Source organism: Echeneis naucrates, chromosome 8 (genome assembly GCF_900963305.1).
Source record: "Echeneis naucrates chromosome 8, fEcheNa1.1, whole genome shotgun sequence".
NCBI lineage: Eukaryota > Metazoa > Chordata > Actinopteri > Carangiformes > Echeneidae > Echeneis > Echeneis naucrates.
Genome location: NC_042518.1, coordinates 9,699,077 through 9,720,566, shown reverse-complemented (window position 1 = coordinate 9,720,566; position 21,490 = coordinate 9,699,077). Strand labels below are relative to the sequence as shown.

General features: G+C 41.4%; 5 protein-coding genes across 12 annotated transcripts; 1 reads left to right on the top strand and 4 right to left on the bottom strand.

Annotated features, from left to right (window-relative positions):
• Positions 1–371: 371 nt before the first annotated feature.
• On the bottom strand, positions 372–3,205 carry mrpl12 (mitochondrial ribosomal protein L12). Its single transcript, XM_029508955.1, has 5 exons — positions 3,032–3,205; positions 1,974–2,169; positions 1,796–1,870; positions 1,473–1,610; positions 372–1,160 (listed from the first exon to the last, which is right to left on the bottom strand). Exons 1-5 carry the CDS (start codon positions 3,088–3,090, stop codon positions 1,044–1,046), a joined length of 585 nt encoding a protein of 194 aa, XP_029364815.1. The 5' UTR covers positions 3,091–3,205; the 3' UTR covers positions 372–1,043.
• A 519-nt stretch (positions 3,206–3,724) lies between these two features.
• On the top strand, positions 3,725–5,222 carry LOC115047236 (methyltransferase-like 26 B). Its single transcript, XM_029508038.1, has 7 exons — positions 3,725–3,852; positions 3,939–4,141; positions 4,343–4,505; positions 4,656–4,715; positions 4,828–4,895; positions 5,008–5,086; positions 5,175–5,222. Exons 2-7 carry the CDS (start codon positions 3,942–3,944, stop codon positions 5,220–5,222), a joined length of 618 nt encoding a protein of 205 aa, XP_029363898.1. The 5' UTR covers positions 3,725–3,852; positions 3,939–3,941.
• A 1,493-nt stretch (positions 5,223–6,715) lies between these two features.
• Positions 6,716–13,820, bottom strand: hgs (hepatocyte growth factor-regulated tyrosine kinase substrate). Of its 6 annotated transcripts, none has more exons than XM_029508994.1 (20): positions 13,663–13,820; positions 12,266–12,350; positions 12,060–12,135; positions 11,871–11,963; positions 11,087–11,210; positions 10,937–10,989; positions 10,658–10,726; positions 10,365–10,489; positions 9,632–9,743; positions 9,349–9,447; positions 9,164–9,259; positions 8,996–9,034; positions 8,730–8,894; positions 8,413–8,623; positions 8,148–8,320; positions 7,922–8,062; positions 7,542–7,725; positions 7,304–7,440; positions 7,021–7,206; positions 6,716–6,857 (listed from the first exon to the last, which is right to left on the bottom strand). In XM_029508994.1, the coding sequence occupies exons 1-20, from the start codon at positions 13,697–13,699 to the stop codon at positions 6,726–6,728; spliced, it is 2,337 nt and encodes a 778-aa protein (XP_029364854.1). In that variant the 5' UTR covers positions 13,700–13,820; the 3' UTR covers positions 6,716–6,725. The 6 variants fall into 6 exon arrangements, with proteins under 6 accessions (XP_029364854.1, XP_029364856.1, XP_029364853.1 ...); XM_029508996.1 differs by having other exon boundaries at positions 8,413–8,626; positions 11,087–11,204; XM_029508993.1 differs by having other exon boundaries at positions 8,413–8,626; positions 13,663–13,699.
• Positions 13,821–15,240: 1,420 nt separating this feature from the next.
• Positions 15,241–16,628, bottom strand: cldnk (claudin k). The gene has a single exon (XM_029507575.1). It carries the CDS (start codon positions 16,606–16,608, stop codon positions 15,961–15,963), a length of 648 nt encoding a protein of 215 aa, XP_029363435.1. The 5' UTR covers positions 16,609–16,628; the 3' UTR covers positions 15,241–15,960.
• A 1,803-nt stretch (positions 16,629–18,431) lies between these two features.
• btr02 (bloodthirsty-related gene family, member 2) lies at positions 18,432–21,429 on the bottom strand. 3 transcript variants are annotated; one of them, XM_029507571.1, is made up of 7 exons: positions 21,300–21,429; positions 20,124–20,396; positions 19,948–20,025; positions 19,589–19,837; positions 19,296–19,443; positions 19,164–19,190; positions 18,450–18,994 (listed from the first exon to the last, which is right to left on the bottom strand). In XM_029507571.1, exons 2-7 carry the CDS (start codon positions 20,391–20,393, stop codon positions 18,450–18,452), a joined length of 1,317 nt encoding a protein of 438 aa, XP_029363431.1. In that variant the 5' UTR covers positions 20,394–20,396; positions 21,300–21,429. The 3 variants fall into 3 exon arrangements, with proteins under 3 accessions (XP_029363430.1, XP_029363431.1, XP_029363432.1); XM_029507570.1 differs by lacking the exon at positions 21,300–21,429 and having other exon boundaries at positions 18,432–18,994; positions 20,124–20,393; XM_029507572.1 differs by lacking the exon at positions 21,300–21,429 and having other exon boundaries at positions 19,631–19,837; positions 20,124–20,393.
• Positions 21,430–21,490: the final 61 nt, after the last annotated feature.

Below are 21,490 nucleotides of genomic sequence, written 5' to 3'. Positions count from 1 at the left end.
CAAAGGCCTTCAGTTTGTCAGTCTTTTAACTTGTCAAGCTCAGTGACTTCATATTTCCATCATGTGCTGAATCTTTCTATATATCTTCCACGCTATTAGACGTGTGTGATCAACACATTGTTGTAAAACCACTAGAGTTTCATGTGCTACTTTCCTGTGATCAAGTAATTAACTGAACTGGGTATGTTTTGAGATCAGCAGGATTCAGTTAAAATTTTCATTTGACTTTACGGACATCTTTTAAATGCAAGTGGTACTTTTTTGGGAACATAGGGACAGATTTCATTAGATTGGCATCATTATTACTTATCTTAAAGATTTTCAAAGGAACAAAAGTGTTAAAACAGACACCTTCTGTCTGATCTTAAGATCTTGTGACCTCTAGTGGTCCAAATCAGCAAAAATGCAGGCTGAAAACTCTACATGGGAATATTCCTTCCCTCCTCTACCACTCATAAATGCATTGTGTCTTGAAAAACAACAACAGATATTTATTTTTTCAGTTTCATTCTTATCACATTTTAAGCTTGCATATCTCACAATTTGCATGAATCAACCCAATGATCAATATAACACAAAAGAAGGGAATTATGGAGATTTCAACTTTAATCACATTAACTATGTGGAGACAATGTAAAGACTCAGCCCTGCCATTCCCTAAACTAGATACAGTATCTGGTGTTTGTCAACGTAGGCAATGGTGACCATGTCTCTACTGTATAATCTTTCCTTCTGTGAAAGGTTTGACACAAACACAAAAAAATATCAACTGACTTGGCGCACTGGCCAGTTTTTATGTAGCTCGTTTGCTACATAAGCATCATTCAGACACATGAATGAGCAAACAGCAGGGCGGTGTGCCTTAAAAGTTCAGTCTGAGTTGTACCGCCCCACCTGATGCTGTTAAGAGACAGTATTCATGTCAGAAGGCATTTCTTTCCGTTTCTCCCTGGGTCCTCTCCTCTCGTAAAAAATAGAAATAATAGAATGAAGGATGAAGTGCATGAGCAGCAAAATGGTGGAGACTGGACGGGCACATGGATTTATTCTAAAACCACGGTGCCACCTGCTGCCTCCAGAGCCGCTTTCAGTTTCTCTGCCTCCTCTTTGGACACATTAGCCCGAATTTCCTGGGGAAGAGACTCCACCAGTTTCTTAGCCTGGTTCAGGAAGGATAGAGAAAAAAAAAATACAGTAATGAATTAGGTATTTCGGATTAATTTACTTGAATGTTTTACTGTAAAACAAAACAATGGAATGCAGCAGCATGTGTCAGTGTAGACATTCATCCTAATGCTTTACATTACTCCTTATAAAACCTGATTCTTTGATTATTTGAAACTCTGAAACCACCATATACATGTTCATCAGCTGAACAGGATAGAGACCATTTCAGTAGTGTATATCAGCAATATAAGAAAAACCCTACAGAGTTCCTTTAAATTAGATAAACAACAAAAGTGATGACATACCTGCACCAGATTCAAGCCTTGGATGCAGTTCTTCACTTCCTTTATAAGTTTGACTTTTTCTGCTGCCTTTAATTCTGTCAATTTTACGGTGAAGTGAGTCTTCTCTTTCTTGACTGGTGCTTCCTCCTCATCTGTGGCCTAGTTTTACACAGGGAAAGAAAATTGAAACATTTATGCACTTGGCACTAAACTATTATCTGCTCATGACTATTAGTGATGCAGCAGAGAGTTTTTATTATTATTATTATTATTATTATTATTATCTTAAGGTGGTTTGGTTTCTAGATAGACATTTTGCCAACTCTCTGTGGAATAATCCTCACCTGAGCTGCAGGTAAAGCTGAGGCAGCCATTGCCCCCATCGGCATCATTCCAACATCCTGAATATTCAATGTTTTCTACAACCAAAACAGAGAAACAATGACTCAATGTGAAAAAAGCTGGATAACAAGATCCTCTTCCTGACTTAGGTTGAAGTCAGTATTTCAGTTTTGTACAAACCTTGAGGAGCTCGTTCAGGTCCGATACCTCTATCAAAGTGAGGCTTGCTATGTCATTGACAAGCTGTTGGATTTTGGGGGAATACTGCTTGGGTGCTCCATCTAATGGAGGTGTGACAATTGCATCTGAGTGGGCTGGACTGGTCTTCAGAGGTCTGAGGGCACACAGGGCTGGCGTCTGCCGCTGAAGCTGTTGCCTGTTGGAAAATCAAGACAGATAAGCACAATGACATGACGATGTTGGCAATCGGCAAATCACATCTGGCACATTAGAATACACAAACATGCTGTTTTCTGATCCATACCTCACTGAGGGTCTCCCTCAGTCTTACAGTTAGATATCACTTTTGGTGTGTGAGGTGTCACTCACGTCTTGAGAAACACCACAAAACTTATTTGAGGGGTGAGCTCACATTTAAATGAACTACTACTTATTTAAACTGACTGGATCATTATGCATTCAGGTCTGTATGAGAAGCAGCCAAACTGGAATACAAATCCTTTTTACCTTTTCAATAAACATCCTGACTCAGCTCGGTGAAAGCACGAGATGTAAGTCACTTACATGCATTTTGTTACTTAACCAGTAACATCTAGCATTTCCAGTCACTCCTCGGTGACCTTGGCTGGAAGCAGCAGTTGCTTTTAAACGGGAAGGTAATAAACAGCTACTGACACTTCTGATTTTCATTCAAAGAGAAACAGGCAGGAGCAAATATCCCACAGAGCACCACTCACTGGGTCACGGTGTCATGAGTCTGAGCCGGTGAGGGAGCGTCAAACAGCGGCTGCAGTTACCGAGCTAACGTTAGCTAACACGCTGGACCCACAACCGTCAAACGCCAAATAGAAATTGGAAATCAATGGAAAGACAAGGCACCCTCGTTATTAACACAATCTGCACGGACACCCGTCTGTTTCACAACCCGAAGCACCGGCAGCAGTCGGCGACTATCTGCCCTTGAAGAAGCAGCCAGTCGGACGCTGCTGCGCCGTTAGCGCTGCCTCCCCCCCGGTGTTACGTGAGTACCCGCCGCCCGCTCAGGGACCGGGACGTACCGGTGTGTGGAGGCCGCGGCCCGCAGCGCGGTCCGGAGGCAGCGTCTGGTGCAGTACATGTCCGCCGCGAACTGGAGCCTTTTGTTCCGGTGCCCCTCTGAGAACAAGCCAAGTTTCTTGCAGCCTGGTCTCCTTCCAGCCCCGCTGCCTCAAAAGCACATGGCGCCTGACCTACCCACAATGCCCCGCGTACAGCTAGAGAAGGGACGGGGGCCTGTGAGGGACATTCAAAACAACTACATAAAGCGGATACATTATACGTCACACAGGTTCAGCGTCTGTACAGTGTTAATGCATCATCGGTGCAGTCATTTCTTTCAATAACCATATGTTTATATTTAATCCTATTTTACTTGAATATGTGTGTGTGTGTCTTTTCTCAATAATATTATAAAAATACTGATATTTATGGTTGTATTTATGGATTTGTATATTTATAGATTAAATTCCACTTTAAATGATTCAAGTCAATTTTATTAATTAACTTTCATTTCGATTTACTCAATCAACCAACTTTCCTCATACTGTAATTTTGAATTTGAATGGATCAACTTTTATCCCTGTGTGTAAATTAAGAGAGGGACACATACATACATATTCACAAAAAAGCCTTGTGATGTGAGTTTAATTGATCTCTGCATGTCCTTTTTGCTGTGTCCCACCTGGACTTCTACCAGTGCTGGACAGTGGGGAGGAGCACAGGCGGAATCCTCTTAACCAGGTAATCTCCGCAACCATCTGCTGTTACAGTCATCCACCACATCCAGACTCTACCAATATGCTATTTCCTGGTTAGTTTCTCCCAAGCAGCACAACTGAAGGTAGGATGTTTAAAACAAACAATAAACAATGCATATGCTGGCAGCACAAGATAAGAGTGACATGTCCTTCTGCTTCTTTCCTTCAGACCATGCTGCTTTCTCCTCAGGCAGAGAGAAACTGGGAGGATCTGTGCTCAGTGCTTGAAGATGTCTTAGAGGACCAGTCCCATAGGCAGCTGTTTGCCTTAGAGCTGGGCTCTGGAACTGGGCAGCATGTAATACGCTTTGCTCAGAAGCTGCCCTATGTCACCTGGCAGCCATCAGACATCAAAGAGGAGTCTCGGGAAAGGTTTGCGTTTTGCAGGGAAACATTTGCAGTAGTAATGCACACCAGACACATTTACCAACCTGTTAGTTAGCTACAATTGAGACCTTGTCAATAGTGGTACAGCAAGCTTCATGGGCAACAGTTCAAACAGCAATATATGGATGTGAAAGTAATTTATGGGAATATTTAAAAATGTAAAATAAATTCATGACTTGTTTTCAGTATCAAGGCATACATTTCTGCAACCCATGCAAAGACAGTGCTCCAACCTGTCCACCTGGATGCCAGTGAACCGTGGGAGAAATGGGCAGGAATTCCTCGCAACTCCTGCGACGTTGTTATTGCCATTAACTTACTGCAATACAGCTCATTCAAAACTGCACAGGTAGGTCCATAGGCAGGTAATCTGAAACCAGCGTTTGTGCTAACAGGCTGAGAATAATAACGATGAGCTGCACTGGTTTAGTTATTTAGCAAAAATAAACTGATCCAGGCTTCTTTCCCTGTTTTTATTTTATGTTGCTAATTTTCTAAGGGTGTTTTCAGTGGAGCAGGTCAGATGCTCAGACAGAATGGCCTTTTGATAACATATGGGGTATGTCGGCAGTAGTTTTGTAAATATTTTGCCTTCAAAATAGCATCATGCCATTGTGAAAAGGTAACAAATATATCAACACACAACCTGTTAAATCTTAATTACATTTCAGGTGTACGCTATTAATGGGACCATTACACCAAGCTGCAATGAACTTCTGGATGCTGAGCTTAGAAAAATGTAAGTAGACATCTATTTTGCCAATTATATGCACTGTTATATTATGTACTACAACAAGTGATGTAAATATATACTAAATATATATACTAACTTGTTTAATTCTTTTCTACAGAAATCCAGACTGGGGTCTTCCAGACATTGATGTACTAAGACAGCTGGCCTATGGAAATGGGATGCGTATGGAGAGGATTGTGAGTCACATATTGTGGTTTATGGGAACTATACAGCAATAACTATATATATATTTAGCTATTTTAACATTTAATGTTTCATTCCCAGGTCGAGATGGAAGAATACTACAAATGCCTCATCTTCAGAAAATTTTGAAAAAGCCAAACTGCACAATGTGAGATAAAAAAAAATTTCCTATTCAGACACTGTAAAACTCAGTTTATATTGAATACTGTATTTAGGAGAATAAAGGTTGTTGTACCATGTACACGTTTCTTTTCAGTCTATTAAAGTGTCTAGGATAAAAAAAAAAAAAAAGATGAGGCAAGAGGACAATATGAACCAGAGATTTATTAAATATCATTTTAAAATTACTTTTAAGTCAGATCAGTATTATGGAGTAAAGAAGTTCACACATGGCAACTGAAAGGTTACAGAAATCACTGATTTGGTGTTTGATACATACATGCGGGACATCATAGTTACCCTGCAAGCACTTCCACAGTTCTAGAGAGCCAAGCGTGCTTAAGAAGAGATTTCCCAACTGTACTTACGTAGATATCCTCACCTGATACTCTTAGAACTGAATGCATACAGAATGTGGTGATTATGTTTCTCTTATGTTCACTGACTAAGTAATTTTAATAATTAAAAAAAAAAAAAAAAAAAAAAAGAGAGCGAGATGTAGGATGCTTATAGAGCTACTGGGCATTTTACGGTCTCCAGTTATGTTGTTTAATCAACTTAATCTATGACAGTATATTTAGGGAGGATGAAACAACAAAGATTATTTAAGAAGACGCGTCCCTCAGTATATAATCCCTGCCACGTGTTTCAACACCTCAGAAACTACATTAAGACACTCAGTCCAAGCAGTATACAACAAATAAATGCAAAAAACAAAAAACAAAGAACCATTTTTTTTAGTATTTGTGTGAATGAGAACAGATGAAACAATCAAAAAAAAAAAAAAAAAAAAAACAACAATTGGAATGTCAAGCTGTGAACCTGACAGATGTGAGTTGGTGCCATTTATTTCAGGCCTGTTACCCTGCTTTCTCTCCCAAGACAGCATTTTTCTTTTTTACATCCACACCCATAAACTCTCACAACAGCAAATACAGATGTCCCTCAATCACTCCTCAAACTGTTAGGATAGACTGCAGTTAACAACTTCCATTCCAGAAAATAATAAAAATTCACCATGCAAATTTTGCTTTAGAAAAATATGAGGCGAAGGATCAATTATTATCATAGTTTCCTATTAATTTTTAACTTTATTACCACTGACTATTTCTGAGCTTCAGTTATTAATTCAGTAAGGAAATACTACATACATATCAGCTTGATAGAGGGGGAGTATGGGTTATGGTACCCTCTCTTGTAGCTTCACCTCACTTTGCCATACTTCAGTGCGGGTGAGGCAAGGAGAGCAACAATTTTGCAACATTATCACAATATTTCACGTTGCCACAACAACACAGCTAGGTGGAAGGTAGGAGGTGGTGGTGGAAGAGAAAGTGTGTGTGTGTGTGTGCGTGCGTGCGTGTGTGTGTGTGTGTGTATTTCCAGAGTGCGTCCACAGAGTCCAGATTTAGAGCGGCGAGACCAAAGAAGGAGAGAGAGCGTAGTGTGTTAGACCCTGCAGCATGTGGGCTTTCAGTCAAAGGAGATGAGCTGTGCCTCCGCACTGCCCGGCACAGCCTGAGGGGTCTGCTGTGGTGCCTGTTGCTGCTGCTGCTGCTGCTGCTGTTGTTGTTGCTGCGACTGTGGGCCACCAGGGGGAGCCACCTATATTTAAGGAATGAGAATGCAAGAATGGGGAGATAAGTGAAGATTAAAATGAATTGGATGCAGTTAAGTGTTGATCGCAATCAATGATTAACACAGAGGTTTTTGTTTCAGCTTAGCCAATTTTCTACAGTGCACAGGAGGGATGTGATAAACCACTGACCTGCTGATACATGGGCGGCTGCTGGCCTGGCATGTATGACTGTTGGGGGGGCATATTGGGGTCCTGTCCTGGCAAGGCTGAAATCATGTTCTGCATGCTGTATGGCTGGTAGCCCATGTAACCCATACCATTAGCGGGCGCAGCTTGGGACATGGGAGGTATACTCTGAGCCTGAGAGACCACATTCTGTATAAAAAGGAGGACAAAAAGTGGAATAGCTGATTAAATATTCAAACGGTGCTGTGTTTAGCAATCAGAAACTGAATATGGGTGTCAAACAGACCTGGTAGCCCTGTGTGGGTGTGGGCTGATAGTTGGAGTAGGGTGGACTAGTAGTGGGTGGAGCCTGACTGGGAGGAGGAGCAGGCTGCCCATTGGTACCTGCTGCCTGGTACATATACGCATTAACCATACTGGGATCTGTATGGACAGCAAACAACCATATTTAAACACCACATGAAATAGATTTTTGATTTCTGAAGCTACTGAAGTGAAGTCTATTGTCTTGTTGCCTCCTTCACCTGTGGCCCCACTAGGCATGGCCTGGTATTGTGCTGGTGCAGTTTGTCCAGGCTGGTTCATGTAGATGTTATGCATAGGTGAGCCCTCAACAGAACCAGCAGGGCTGAAGGTGCCTGGGTAGCTGGGTGGAGCACCAGACTGGTAGACCACCCCTCCTGCCACGTTAGGGGGCAAAGACTGCATCTGTGCAGCAGCAAACACATCATCATATATTTACTCTGAAAGACTCAAGAAGTGGTGGTGTCTAAATCCCCATTTTAGTTTAATTACAATACCTGCTAAATGGAATATCAACATTTATATACTGTGCATATACCATCAAGGTTGAACTGCAACTAGTGAAGTTGGCACAACCACTGTAGTGGAAGTCAGTGTGTACCTGAGCATAGGGCAAAGAGAAAGCAGGCATCTGGGCTCTCATCTGAATTGTGTGTTTCTGCTGCTCCAGGCGCATCTGCCTCTCCTTTTCCTGTTCCTGGAGGCGCTGAATGGCCAGCTGCCTTTGCATCTCCAGGTACTCCTGAGGTGCGAAAACAAACACGTGTGAGCAGAGTAATGAATGATTTATCCATCTGCAGTCCATCCGGAAGGACTTATTCCATCACCTGTTTCTTCTGCCTCATAATCTCCAGTTTTTGTGCCAACTGGATTTGCCTCTGCCTCTCAGCTTCCTCTGCAGCTCGGCGCAGCTTCTCTCTGTGCTCGTCACGAAGGGCATTTAGAGCTGCCCGAGCGTCACGCACTTGAGCCAACTTGTCCTGCAGCCCCTCATAGTACACTGCCAAGAACAATAGGCATTGTAATAATGTACAGAGTAGACATAGGAAAGGCACACAGGTGTATGCATGCTTGTGAACCACTAAAACTCACATCGTTTCTCATCTAGCTGGTTGAGGATGTCAAGCAGCTGTGGATGCATATTGTTGATGGATTGGAAGAGGGAGAGCACAGCACTGTCATTGGTGATGCTGCGCCCACGCATGTGGTTGCTTTTCATGCGGTTAAGGAAGGTAGTGACAGCATTCTGCAGAGCCTTCAGAAACTGCTCATGGTTCTCCTCTGACTCCCCATTCTGGTACTGCTGCTAAGGGCAGAGAAGACAGGGAAGCAAAGAGCAGAGGGTCATTTGTGTCAGCCAACCTCATAACTACTACATCTTACATCTACTCAATAATATTTCAAAATACCTCCACTATGCTAACTGGCTGAACAGGAACGTGGCTTTCTACGGGTTGGTTGACTGATGGAAGAGATTCAGCCAACGACACAGGGGCAGGGGCTGAAGGGGTGGGACTTTTTCGAGCTTCTTCCTGTTTCTTCTCCCAGTATGTTCTGTTCAGATAACGGGCCAACTAGAATATTGTAATAAAGACATATCAGTATTTTAAGTGTGCAGTATGTCCATTAACCAAAATAATACATGTAACAAAGTGGAGAAGGACATCGTATGTACCTCAGGATCTACATCTTCAGCTGACGGAGCAGAGGAGTTCTAGAAAGAGTGCATAGTTTTATACTGGTCAATAAAATTTACATTAAGAACTTGTATAATAACTGAACTGTGTTTGAATTATTAAAATTCTTTGGTTGTGTAAGTAATTTTGACTGAGCAAAGTCTGACCACAGGAGAGGTGTAGAGAGTGCTGACTGGTGGTGCTGAGGAAGTCACTGGGGTGGGATCAGCTTTGGGATACATTGTATATGAATTCTTTTGCCTCTGTAAGCAGACATACAGAATTGGGTCAGTTAATTTCAATAAACAGACATCTAAAAACACAAAATTAAACTTTAAGCTTTGCTACCCACCATCCGCTCCTTCTCCTCAGCCTCACTTTGGGAAAGGGCAATGGCCAGCTGCAGCTCCTCCTCCTCCTGCAGTGCTGCCTCATCTCTCTTGGGTGGCATCTGACGAGAAACACGAAAGCCAGAGTGAGAACAACGTTCAAATATCTAAGCCCATAGACGCAGGAGAGGAAAACCCATCCCCCAAAAACGGGGTAGAATGCAAATCCTTAAGATACATTAATGAGTGTCCATAAATCAGACCCCAACTGAACCATCTAATATTTCCTAGTGTCTAAACAATTACCTGTGACTGTTGGGAGAGAGGGCTAGTCAGGTATTCTGGTGGCAGCTCGGCAGAGCCTGAAGATGGTGCCTTCCCTTCAGCTTTCCTAAGTGGAGGAGAGAGGGAGGGGTGGCTGGTGAGGAAAAGGGATCAGGGAGGACAAACAACCTTGTAAATCAGAGGAGAGCAATCTGCCTGACACACCAAGCACTCTCCAAAAACAGAACAACACAAGAGAGAAAACAGGAAGCAAGCACCTTTGTCAACAAACAAACTACTGTTGTAGTGAGGGGACAGATATGAATCTGATTTGGATCACACATAAGGACTGTGTCTTAATTCAAAAGGTCAACATAACTAATATTTAATTGTTTTTTTAAACCTTTTATTTGCCATATGTAGGCAGAGTTGCAACAGATTTTGCAGCACTATTCAGAGTAGATGCAAACTGAAATCATTTACACTGCAGTGTATTTTTAAATGAGGATATCAATGCTTTATCATTAAACAGTAGGTTCCACACCCACACACCAACATTTAGATAGAGAAGAGCCATGGGATTAGACATTGCAGTGCATTAAACATTATACCCTTAACTTAAACATGATAAAACAGAGAGAACAATAACCTGCCTATGTTCATAGGCTCCACAGAAAGTACTGTTACAAATAATCAGTATCATTGTATTTAGCTGGAGACAGATATAGTAGCACTACCCAGGGCCACCACACTTCACACTGGGCACTGGACTCACTTGTTAAGCAGCTCAAAGCAGGGTTCACAAACACGCACTTCCTTCTCGATTCCAAACTTCGGAATGGTGGAGTACTTAGACGAACATTTGCCACAGAAAATCTGGCCACAGGCTCGACAGTGGTGCTATAAAAACACAGAACACAAATCCAGGTCAACCTCTGTGCATGAAACCCAGGCGTGCGTGCGTGCGTGCGCGCGCGCACACACACACACACACACACACACAGAGCTGTAACTGAATGGAGGAAAGCAAATAGTTAAGTGCCCTAGTTATAAGAAAACCCAGCCTACCTTTCTTGTCATAACTCCAAACTGAACTCTGCACCGGTGGCACTCCTCAGCATCAACCCAGTCAGGAGCCTAGACAATCCACATCAAACATGATCCAGATATCATTATAATCTCCGAAGCCCAGTGTAGACATGGTATATTCTCTCTTCTTAATAACTTAGTGGTATGACAGGCATTTCATTATATAGTGTGATTTTACCTATCTATCATGTTATTTATACACTCTACCTCTATAAACCCAACTACACCTGAGAAACAAGACAAAACTAAATATCTCACTCTTTCAGCTGCAAACATTGCATCACTCTCCTTAAACTCGGGGAACACGTGACCTGTTAAAAGAAATACAGTCCTGTTAGTCTCTCATCACATTTAAAATCTTTTCAGATTTGAATATCAAATAAAGTAGATGTGCCTAGGTTGTTTTACCTTCCACTTTCATTATTTGGTAGGTGTCTTGAACCACCTTATATTTGGGTTCGTTTCGGAATGCATGAGCCCATGCCTGGATCAGGTACAGGATCTTGTTTCTGACATTTGGTTCCGTCTGTTTCTGGTGGTAAAAGAACCACACAGATTAAAGCAAGTGTGTCTTTACACCTGTAAATCCTGATGGGCTCTGTTGTAACTCAGTATTGATTTGACTGAAAATGAATCAAACAACACTGTGGTTGTTGACAAGAAGTCAGATGGGAAGTCCCCCTGCTTTGGTCTGAATTACGCTCCTGTCACAAGGCAGTGACATCATGAGGAAGAGACAACCAACATGAACTGCCAGAGTCTTTGGGTGGGTTGTTAAAGCTTACAGCCAAAATATGTTTAGACATTCACTCTGTGCTGAAGAGTTTGAAAACACTATGTCAAAACTCTCCCTGATTTGTTACTTTAATGGAAAGCAGTAGTGGAGGAACACATTTTCTGCTATTACTTGATGTATTTTTTTGTTGAAGATGAATATCTTAGACTAAAACAAAAGACATCTGAGGACATCACCCTGAACTGCATTAGTACATAGTAATGTAGTTTTAGAAAATATCTTTGGATTAATTAATGATAAAGAACACCTCAGTGAAATCATAGTATAGACCATTTCCAACATCAAGGTTTGTACTTAGAACGGAATTGCTGAAACTTGTAAGAAGATAATAAGAGCTGTATATGTTAAATTTAAGAGAAGCAGTATCAAGCCAAAGACAGGAATAAAATCAATGACCTTGAGCAGATCCTTTAGTTCCTCCATCGTCTGCTTACTTGCCACCTCATCATGGACTGTCTGGCCACAGTTCTTAACAACTGACTCAAGGACCTGAAAGGGGAGGCCACATTGCATTAACAGAATTAACGTATTAAACACACATGAAATACATACAATATAACACCAAGTTTCCAGTTCAGGTCTTACCTCCAGTGCGTACAGGGCAACATGTGGGTTTTTGTCATTCAGCTTCTTCTTAATGGCTCCAATAGCATATTTAGCTCTGTGAGGACATTTACAAAGAAGGACTACTTAAAGAGAAAGCACACCAAACAAATCAAGTTGAAAAGCACACTCTAAACCAAATAGTCTGAACTAGTTGAATCTATTTGAAAGATTTTGATACAACTCACTGTGTGTCTCCTTGGCGAATCAGATCACAAATCTGCAGAATGGATTCCCAATCAGTTTCCAGCAACAGCTGACTGGTAGCTTTATCTGTAATTAGTACAAATGGTTGAAGATTCAATCTTGATCGATTGATTGATTGATTAATTAATATCACATCTATAAATTTTAGATCTGCTGATTTTGTATGTGATACTGTGATGTGAAACAAGTTAGCATCTTTGACTTCCCTTTTTGCTTCAATGAAATTTACTGCAAATGTGTACTGATTTTTTTCCCCCATCACTTAACATTTTAAAGTTATTTAACTGCTTTTACTTAAGTATCTTTTGAATTCTGTTTGGCAATTGTACACACAATTCTTCCAAAAATCTTTTCTACTCGAATTACTGATTCAGTCTCAAATGTTGAAACATTTCATTTTGATGCAAATGCCTCAAGGTTAAAAGTTTGGGGTGAATTGATAAAGTGTATCTTTGGGGTCATAGAAATAAGCACAACTATAGCATGGTGTCACTTATCATGCTAAAATTAAGGTATACTTTATAACTGATCTTCTGTGTCAATGCCAAACTAGTTTGAATATCTTAATTAAGTGAGCTTGTGGTTTATCATCAACCAGGTATCTGAGTGGCACCAGCAGCTGATTTTACCAAAGACGACCTAAATCAGCTTAACCTGGCAGTTGTTTGACTTCTAATTTTTCTTTATTCAATAATCTGATGTCTCCAACCGTCCATTTTGAAAAATCCTTCATGAATTCACCTGAATGCAGCTGCATGATGACTGGGATTTTTATTATTATTTATTTTTTTAATCTTTGGACAGGGGAACAAACTATTCACAGTCACCTAACGTGGGTGTATTTGAATGGTAAGACTTCTGATTCTGGGGAATGTTTCTCTCTATTGGGGAGAAATTAGCAGCTAGCTAGTCAACCTGTTGTGGGCTTTATGTATCTGTGGCTGCAGGTCATAAATGATAATGTCATGCTCGGCTTTGTGTCTGACCTGGACAGCTGAACGTACGAGTTACACAATAAAATGACTACATTTCCTATTACTAACGCCAAACAGTCGTTTGTGTGGCTGATGTGACTTCGTCTGCTGGGAGTCGACCGGCTGTCTCCGAGTTAACACAAAAGAAGCTTGTTTGTTGAGATTCCGAGTTAAATCAATTAAATTAAGGGCGAATAAAAGTGACTTAGCCGCTTAGCCGGACTGCGAAATTCGGTGTAAACGGGCCTCCACACAATAGCAGCCAATCTGTTAGCAGGCTAAAATTAGCTGGCCTGGCAGCCACAGCCCAGGCGTCTTGTCAAAACAATACGCTGGAAAACATCGCACTTCGCCTCACAGTTGGCTAACGAGCTGCCTGCTTGACAAACGGACAGCTAACTCACCCAGCAGCCTCTCAAACGTGCCTCCTCCTTTCCCCATGTTAGATTCAAGGTGTCAAAGTCGCTGACGGACGGTGTCGTTTGGTTAACTGGCCCTGGTGTTCCCCACCGCTGATGTTAGCCTCTTAGCTTCTGTGTTAGCCACGGAGCACAGCTGTGCACTTCTTCCTACTTCCTGCTTCCGGTTCGGGATCAGCCACAGAGGGATGGTCTCCCTCTAACGATCGTTATGTGCAATGATCACCGCTTCTTCATCATCATCATCATCATCATCATCATCGTCTTCATCTTCTTCCTCTGTCGCGATTTATGGCAGTTTGCATCAATCGCGGTGCATTACTGCCTCCCTCTTCTGTTATTTTTCCATTGACTTACCTATTATATTCTGTTATTATCTCATCACTGTGTTGACACTTTGAATTTTTTTCTGTCCAACAGTCAGAGATCCAACAATACAGGCACCAGTGAATATTTGGTGAGATGTTTTTTGCCGAAAATGAATCCATGTTTCTCCTCCTTTTCCATTTTTGAGAAAGACTCCAGGTGAATTTAGGCCGAGAGACTCATTTGTCCAAACCATCACCCCATTTTTAATCTTTTAAAAATTCCTCGATAACACAAATTTGCATTCACTGTAGCATCGATAAATCTAATCTTCTCTAAGCCTGTGGCACTGCATGCAGTCCCATATCAACGCAGGACATTTTCTGCATGTGAAACCTCTCACTTTTACCAGCAAATTCTTCAGTATGTTGTACATGTACATTGTACACTCCTTTGATACACCATAATCCAGGCCTACTTATTTGAGATAATGAAGTGAAATGATTTGAAACCTTAGCAGCCCCATGCCTTTAGCCCTATTGTCCTTTAGTTGACCCTGAGGATAGTTCACCTCCCTGTGATGGATATTGTTAAATTTCCTTAAAATTTCTTTCATTAATTGGTACTAGATTTGTGTTGGCACTGTAACATGAAGCTATTTTAGCTGATTATTTCCACAGTAAGTGCTGCACTTGTCTCACATCCCATTACAACTGTACAGTAAAATAGCACAGCTTGTCTTATTATATTCACAGCATTACTCTACCAACAGTGATAAAGGCCTATTTAGGTCATGGATGAGTCACTACCTGGCACTTGGAACACTGGTACCCATTGTTATTGTGGTGCTGTAGTTTTCTATAAAGTGGCATTGTGTTGCTCTGTCTTCTACTGTTACAAACAGATAGAAAAAAATATATTTTGGAAATATATGGCCTTGTACAGGTCTGTGGTTAGATTTACTCTTTACAGCAGACAGAGAGCAATGGCAGAGCATATGTTAAACAAATAATTTCAATCAATCAAAACTTTATTTATATAGCACTTTTCATATAAGAAGTGTAGCACAAAGTGCTTTACAGTTATTGTTTATTTGATTAACAATAACTAACAATATGTTCAATGATCAATATATATATATATATTTTTTACTTAAAACTTAATGATGCTTTGGAGCAAGCAATTTCTTTGGCCTGTCACCCACATTGCGTGTGCACAAATACTGAAACTGGCTGATAGGGATGCACACATACCATACAGGATTGATTTTTTTTAATAACATATCAGAAATACTTGAGGAGGAGGTGTCTGTGCTAAAGGAGTCAGATTTACCAAACATGTTAAATGAAAGATAAAGTAGAATTTTCCTTCATCTGCGGCACAGAGTAGCTGAGACTGAGTAAACAGCACTGAAGATAGGCGATGGAGAACCATATACACACACATCTGAACAAGACGGCTTCACAAACATATCTACACACAGCCCCATTCTTTTATCCTTCTCAGAAAAATGCATAGTAGCATTAACACAACTGGCCTGAACAAAGACCTGACCCCCAAAATAAACAAAACCCCAACAAAAAACAAAATGAAAGGAAAAAAACAAAAACGTCTATTCTACTTCTCTCAAAAATATATGATTCTTAAGATTTTTTTTCTTTGTGTACTCATATATGTAATTGTAAAAATGTGGACACAGAGATTACATTTGTAGAAGTTTTGAGAACCGAAGGTTTTATTTCATTTTACACTGACAGACAGAGGAAAACGTTATTTGATGGCATCAGGTATGAAATAATAAAATGAGTTCAATTTTTCCAAAACAGCCTCCTGCAGCTTATCAAAGAAAAAAGCAAAATTGAATAACATTAAATATAAAATAATTACAAGGAGCAAAATTGAGAAGAGTAAACACAGGTTTGTCATTTTTTTGGGGTGGATTCAGTATACTCGGGAGCATTCAGATATTTGGGGAACTTAGACATAGCCTTTGACTTGTGAAGCAGGTGCTCTGCGGGGACTACTTTCTCCACTGCTGAAGGTGGGAGAGCCGGGGATGCCAGGTGGACTTGACCCAGCATAGAGTAGAGATCCCCCAATAAGGAGCAGGGCTGAAGCTGCCCAGCCAATGTAAAGGGCAGGGCCAAGCTCACGTTTGTGTGGTGCTGCCACATGTGGATCATAGAAATCCCTGATGATGGAGTGGGCTGTCCAGCAGACAGGCACAAGGTAGAGGAACCCTGCGATGGCAAAAAGGGCTCCAGATATGCGAGCGATACGAGCCTTCAGGCTGTTTACACCAATGCACTTAGTGCACTTGACTCCTAGGACCCCAAGAGCCAGGGCCAAGCCACAGAGCAGGATGGAGAACACTGTGAGGCCCCGGGCAGCCTGCATGTCACTGGGCAGGGCCAATAAGCTGTCATACACCTTACACTGGATCTGACCTGTGTTTTGCACAATGCAATTCATCCACAGACCTTCCCAAATGATTTGAGCCGTCACTATGTTGTTGCCAATGAAGGCAGTCACCCTCCACAGGGGGATGGCACAGACTACTGCCCCGCCCACCCAGCCCACAATGGACAGGATAAGGCCCAGCAACTGCATACCCGTGGTTGCCATGGTAAAAGATGCTGTTTGAATCAGATGGATTTGTCTTGGTTTGATATCAGTCTCTGAGTGTTGCAAAGGGCCCACGTATAGTCCTACAAAAAATGTGACAGTCTGGAAATGTGTTCCACTTCTGGATCCTCAGGCTACAGGTGATGATGATGAGTTCAGTTTGGGTTAGACAAGATCAGGTATCCTGAAATTAAAACATTTAAACATTTTTGTCATTTTTATTCGCTAAACAAATAAAGTGCAAAGTTTCCAAGTTCCAAAATAATTTAGACATACTTTACTTCTATGACAGTTTGCATTGCATAACGAAAAGACTAATGGAACATATATCTATCATAAATATTTGCTAACAGACTGGGAGGCCCATGTTTAGTGGATTCCAGTCTGAAGCACAGAGAATGGGCTTCTTTGACACAGCTGTGGGTGTTGAGCTTCGCCTTGCTGGGTGAGTGGATTATCTCAGAAAAACATGAGGAGCCTCTGAACACAAGCAGCTTTCATGAATGCTTGTAGAGTGGGCCAGGAGGATCTATATCATCTATTTATCACAGCTCTCAGTATCCATATTTAACCAATTCCATGAATTAAACCCTTCCAGCGTGAGATCAAGAAACTGACTCTAGTAGACAAATAAATGTCAAAACAATGGATTTTATCAAATAAGCACTTAAACATCTGAGGCGGATTAGCTTTAGTTGTGACAAAAAAAATGAGAGCCTATGTTTTGAATAAGCAAATAATGATGTATTGCTTTAATCCAAGAAACCGCAATAACATTACAACAGGCCTACTTTCTTCCACTGTTACAAAATATTGCGCATAGATTTATGCTAATGAACAGGTCTCAGAGTCCCTCAGCGGTCCCTGAAGGCCCCCACAAGGTTGCTTTAAGATTCTCTTTCTGACCCTTGGTCTAACTATGAGCGTCACCTCCGATGTGGATATAAAATTGTTTTACAATTGAACATGTAATATTGCAATTACTGTGAACATCATTATATTCCATTTAACTCATATTGAAATAATATAAATATCAGTAATACTTTCAGTTTTTTGAAAATGGAAATATCAATAATGTACTATAGAATATATTTATAAGGATATTTACCTCTTCAGAACTATGGTGGACTATCTCTGTTCCCTCCAGTTCACAGGTTAGTGTTATCGTCCCTTTGCTTGTTTAGATCAGCTGTGGATGCTCACAGCTGGCGACAACAGTCCCGAGGAGTCCCTGTAGTCCACAAACAGGCTGGAGAGAAGGGAAGGCTATCTGAGAAGTCAGTGGAACTGTAGCGAGGGGGGTCGATCAGCTTCGACATCCAGGACTGGACTGGAAAATGGGGCTGCCCTTCTAGATGCCAGCGCACGTCTGTGTGGCAGTGGGCAGAAGCACGCGTTTGTGTGCACGGCCGTGTCATTGTGTGAATCTGTGAATGTGTTTGAGTGTGTCTCCCAGTGCCTGGTGTACAAGCACAATGCCCTGCTGTTTTGCCGTGCCCCCCCTCCCTGCTTCTCATCAGCCTCTGTCCCTACCCTGCACCCCCTTACATCCATCCAGCTCAGCAACCCATTTAGTCCTCTTTTTTTGACTTTGACTCACTTGTTCATTTATGAGTGCCTTCTCTTGCTTTCTACGCTTTTCAATCTGTTTATGGGTTTTCATTGAAGTTTTGAAGTGTAGGCGGTGAGTCCTTATGCAACCTCTTGCTCAATGTTTTTGTTCATTCCAGGATTTCATAGAGATTTTTGAAATTGATAAACACATCTATCATTGTGGATTAAGATCACGTTACGAGAACTGGAAATTTAATTAGTAATTTATAAATTTATGGGATTGATATTCAAATGCTGCAAAAACTAGAACAGATAATCAGGGGAGCAGCATTTTTCCCACCATGGAGACGACCAGGACTGAGGAATGGATGAAGCCTGTCTGAGAAGGAATCTGTGAAGGTATAAATGTGGACTCCAGATTCTGCGCAGTAGAAGGACACCCGGCCCTCTTTGTAGTCCAGAAACACACCCAGCTTCTTAGGCCTCTGCTCCAGAGCCACAGGGGTGACAGGACAAGTGTTGGCAATGTATTGGCCTCCAGCCTTGAGGCCTAAAGTCCAGAATCCATTTGCTGGGCAGACAGTGAACTTGCCCTTCCTGTTTATGGACTGTCTGACGACACCCAGGGTCCACTCAATCTTCTCCCCGACCTCCACCTCCCAGTAACACCTCCCACTGCCAAAACTTTCTTTGGCCAGAACATTTGCCACACGGTCAAACCGCTTGGGGTGCTCGGGTACTTCCTTAAGTTTTTCCGTCCGTCTAACCTGTTTTCTGTCATCCGAGACAGAGAGGTAGGGGTTGGCAGTTTTCGGGCTCAGATTGACATCCACTGGGAAAGAGGGAGAACAGGTAAAACAATGTGGACATCCACAGAAAGCTCTGTCCTGCTCCCTACACCAGTAAATAGGTGCTATCCTGCTAATTTGTGACATTCTCTCAATTGGTATTTAGTTTTCAAGTTAGGCATTTTTTTATTGGACAGACAGACAAATTCTTACCCGTGTATTTCTCTGTTCTTTTAACTTCTGTAAAAGAAATGAGGAAATTACATAATGTCTGAAGTTTTCAGTTTCAAGCAACTTCAATAATTCAACAATTCTTTCATTATTATTTATGTATTTATTTATTACCAGATTTGGAGAGCCTGTTGACCTCTGCTTTCATCTTTTCCATCATATCTGACAGTGCCCGCCTGGTGACCCCAATGCAAGGGTCAGTTTCTATGGTAACCTTAGACCAGTCCTTCAGATCAGCGAGGGAAACAGTGGATATTATGTTCTGCAAAAAAAAAAAATATAAATAAATAAATAAATAAAATAAATGAATAAATAAAAATGAGAGATGCATACAGTTTGCTGATGATAGCGAGGAATCAGTGCTTCACCACATCATTGCATTGCCTGCTGTTTGCAAAAATGCTTACCAAGGTAACTTGCTTTGCGTCATGACTTTGATCGCCGTTTACAGTGATCTGAGGATCCGATTCAGCCGACTCCTTCCTCAGCTCCTGGATCTCATGCTTGAGCTCATTCACCAGTGCTTCTACTCTCTTCTCCTCATCCCTCTCTTGCTCCTCTATTGCAGCAACAAGTGCTTTGTGACTCTTCTCCATGGCGTTCACCAGGGCAGAGAAGACCTTCTGGCTCTCTCGTACCTCCCTGAGGTATGACCCCTATTTGGACATTGTTATTATCATCACCATCATCACTTACCTATAACATTTGATGAATAAATAATAATAATAATAATAATAATAAAGTTTGATGAATGATTTCAACACACCTTTTGAATCTCAAGGGAATATTTCAACCTTTCTATCTTCTGCAGTCGCTCCTGAATCAGTTGCTCAACATCTATAACCTGCACCGATACAACAGGCAACACAAGAAACACAAATACACTAAGTTTATTCTGATCACATTAATTATCACATGCGATGACAAGCGCTCAGCAAATACCATTTCTTCATCAGGCGGCTTCTGTGGACGAGTTTTCCTGTAGTTGTCGGAGATGTCTGCCAGTATGTGGTTGACACTGAGGTCAGGCTTGTCAATAAACATTCTCTTGCAGTGGGGGCAGTATTTGGACTGGTGTCGTGCCCAGTAGCGGCAGAGGCAGGACAAGCAGAAGCTGTGTCCACACGGTATGGTGACTGGGCTGGTGAAGATGTCTCTGCATAGAGTGCACAAAAAGTGCTTCTCAGGCAGGAGGCCGATGGTTGAGGCCATTTTCTGAAAATGACCATGACAGGAGGACAATGTGAACAAACTATGAAGAAAAGGACAATGCCAACAGAGTATGTAGAAGAGCTTTTCATGTTATTGTCATTCATTTATCATTCATTTAGTCGTTCAGTCCAGTGGTTCCCACGGGGTGGTCGCAAGAAGGCCAATGGGGCCGTAAAGAAGGAGAGAAACAAACCCTGCTTCATATATTCAACAATTAAGGGGGATTATGTCCCATCAGGAAAACTCTATAGACATCAAAACATGATGAGGGAGCTTATTAAATGCTGTGGTCACAAACTAAAAAGGTTGAAAACGATATTAAGCTGTAATTTAGCATCTTTTATTATGTGTATTCCATCCCTGTTTTTGAAGTAAAATCTTGTTTTGTCAAATAATTTTAATCGTAAATGAAAACCATAATCCACATTTTGTTGATTGAAATTGCATTTTTCTCATAGTATACAATACAACACAATAAAAAAGTTATCTGTTTTTCCCTTACGGATCTGACATCTGATTTTAAATTTCTCTTTCTTATGAATTGTAACCCTCTGCCACAATGTTTTGTTGTTCTCATTTGCTCAGGAATTTCAGTTGAAAATCATTTCTTTAACAGAGAAGGGACCCAACTATAAAAAAGATGCAATGTCAGGTATGTGGTCAAACAGGTAGCAACTAAATAGTTTCTTATGTCACCAGGAAGATAACAACCCGACTCCTGAACATTTAAGGTCATTTCCCACGAGCTGTCGAGTCCCACATTTTTACCTCCATTACACGCTACACGTTTATTCAGGAAGCAATCTCAGATTATGCAACATGTTCATGAATGATTCAAGTCCGAGTTGAGAATCTTACAAAAGGGAGACAGAAAACAATATAGAGAACCGTCAAGTGTGGCCTTACCTGTTCCTGTTTCCCTTATTCAGCTAACACTGCCGTAAGCTGGCTCTGTTTCTGCCTTGAGTTTCAGGGCAATAATAGATAAAGAACTGACAATGGCTGACGCTGAGCAGGCGTATTAAGGTGTGTGTGCTGTGTAGGAAAGGGGCAGTACTTTAGACAATGGCACTTTCAGTTGAAACTCCACCTTGAAT

Coding starts and splice junctions, on each gene's coding strand:
- hgs (XM_029508993.1), bottom strand. CDS start 13,699: ATGGGGAAAGGAGGAGGCACGTTTGAGAGGCTGCTGG. Junction 12,136..12,265: donor ATTCGCCAAGGAGACACACA/GTGAGTTGTATC, acceptor ATGTCCTCACAG/AGCTAAATATGCTATTGGAG. Junction 11,964..12,059: donor TTGCCCTGTACGCACTGGAG/GTAAGACCTGAA, acceptor CTCCCCTTTCAG/GTCCTTGAGTCAGTTGTTAA.
- btr02 (XM_029507571.1), bottom strand. CDS start 20,393: ATGGCCTCAACCATCGGCCTCCTGCCTGAGAAGCACTTTTTGTGCACT. Junction 19,191..19,295: donor CAACAGGCTCTCCAAATCTG/GTAATAAATAAA, acceptor TTTCTTTTACAG/AAGTTAAAAGAACAGAGAAA. Junction 18,995..19,163: donor AAGAACAGAGAAATACACGG/GTAAGAATTTGT, acceptor CCTCTTTCCCAG/TGGATGTCAATCTGAGCCCG.
- cldnk (XM_029507575.1), bottom strand. CDS start 16,608: ATGGCAACCACGGGTATGCAGTTGCTGGGCCTTATCCTGTCCATTGTG.
- mrpl12 (XM_029508955.1), bottom strand. CDS start 3,090: ATGTACTGCACCAGACGCTGCCTCCGGACCGCGCTGCGGGCCGCGGCC. Junction 2,170..3,031: donor GCCGCGGCCTCCACACACCG/GTACGTCCCGGT, acceptor ATTTTCCAACAG/GCAACAGCTTCAGCGGCAGA. Junction 1,871..1,973: donor ACCTGAACGAGCTCCTCAAG/GTTTGTACAAAA, acceptor TTTTGGTTGTAG/AAAACATTGAATATTCAGGA.
- LOC115047236 (XM_029508038.1), top strand. CDS start 3,942: ATGCTGCTTTCTCCTCAGGCAGAGAGAAACTGGGAGGATCTGTGCTCA. Junction 4,716..4,827: donor GCCTTTTGATAACATATGGG/GTATGTCGGCAG, acceptor ATTACATTTCAG/GTGTACGCTATTAATGGGAC. Junction 4,896..5,007: donor GATGCTGAGCTTAGAAAAAT/GTAAGTAGACAT, acceptor TCTTTTCTACAG/AAATCCAGACTGGGGTCTTC.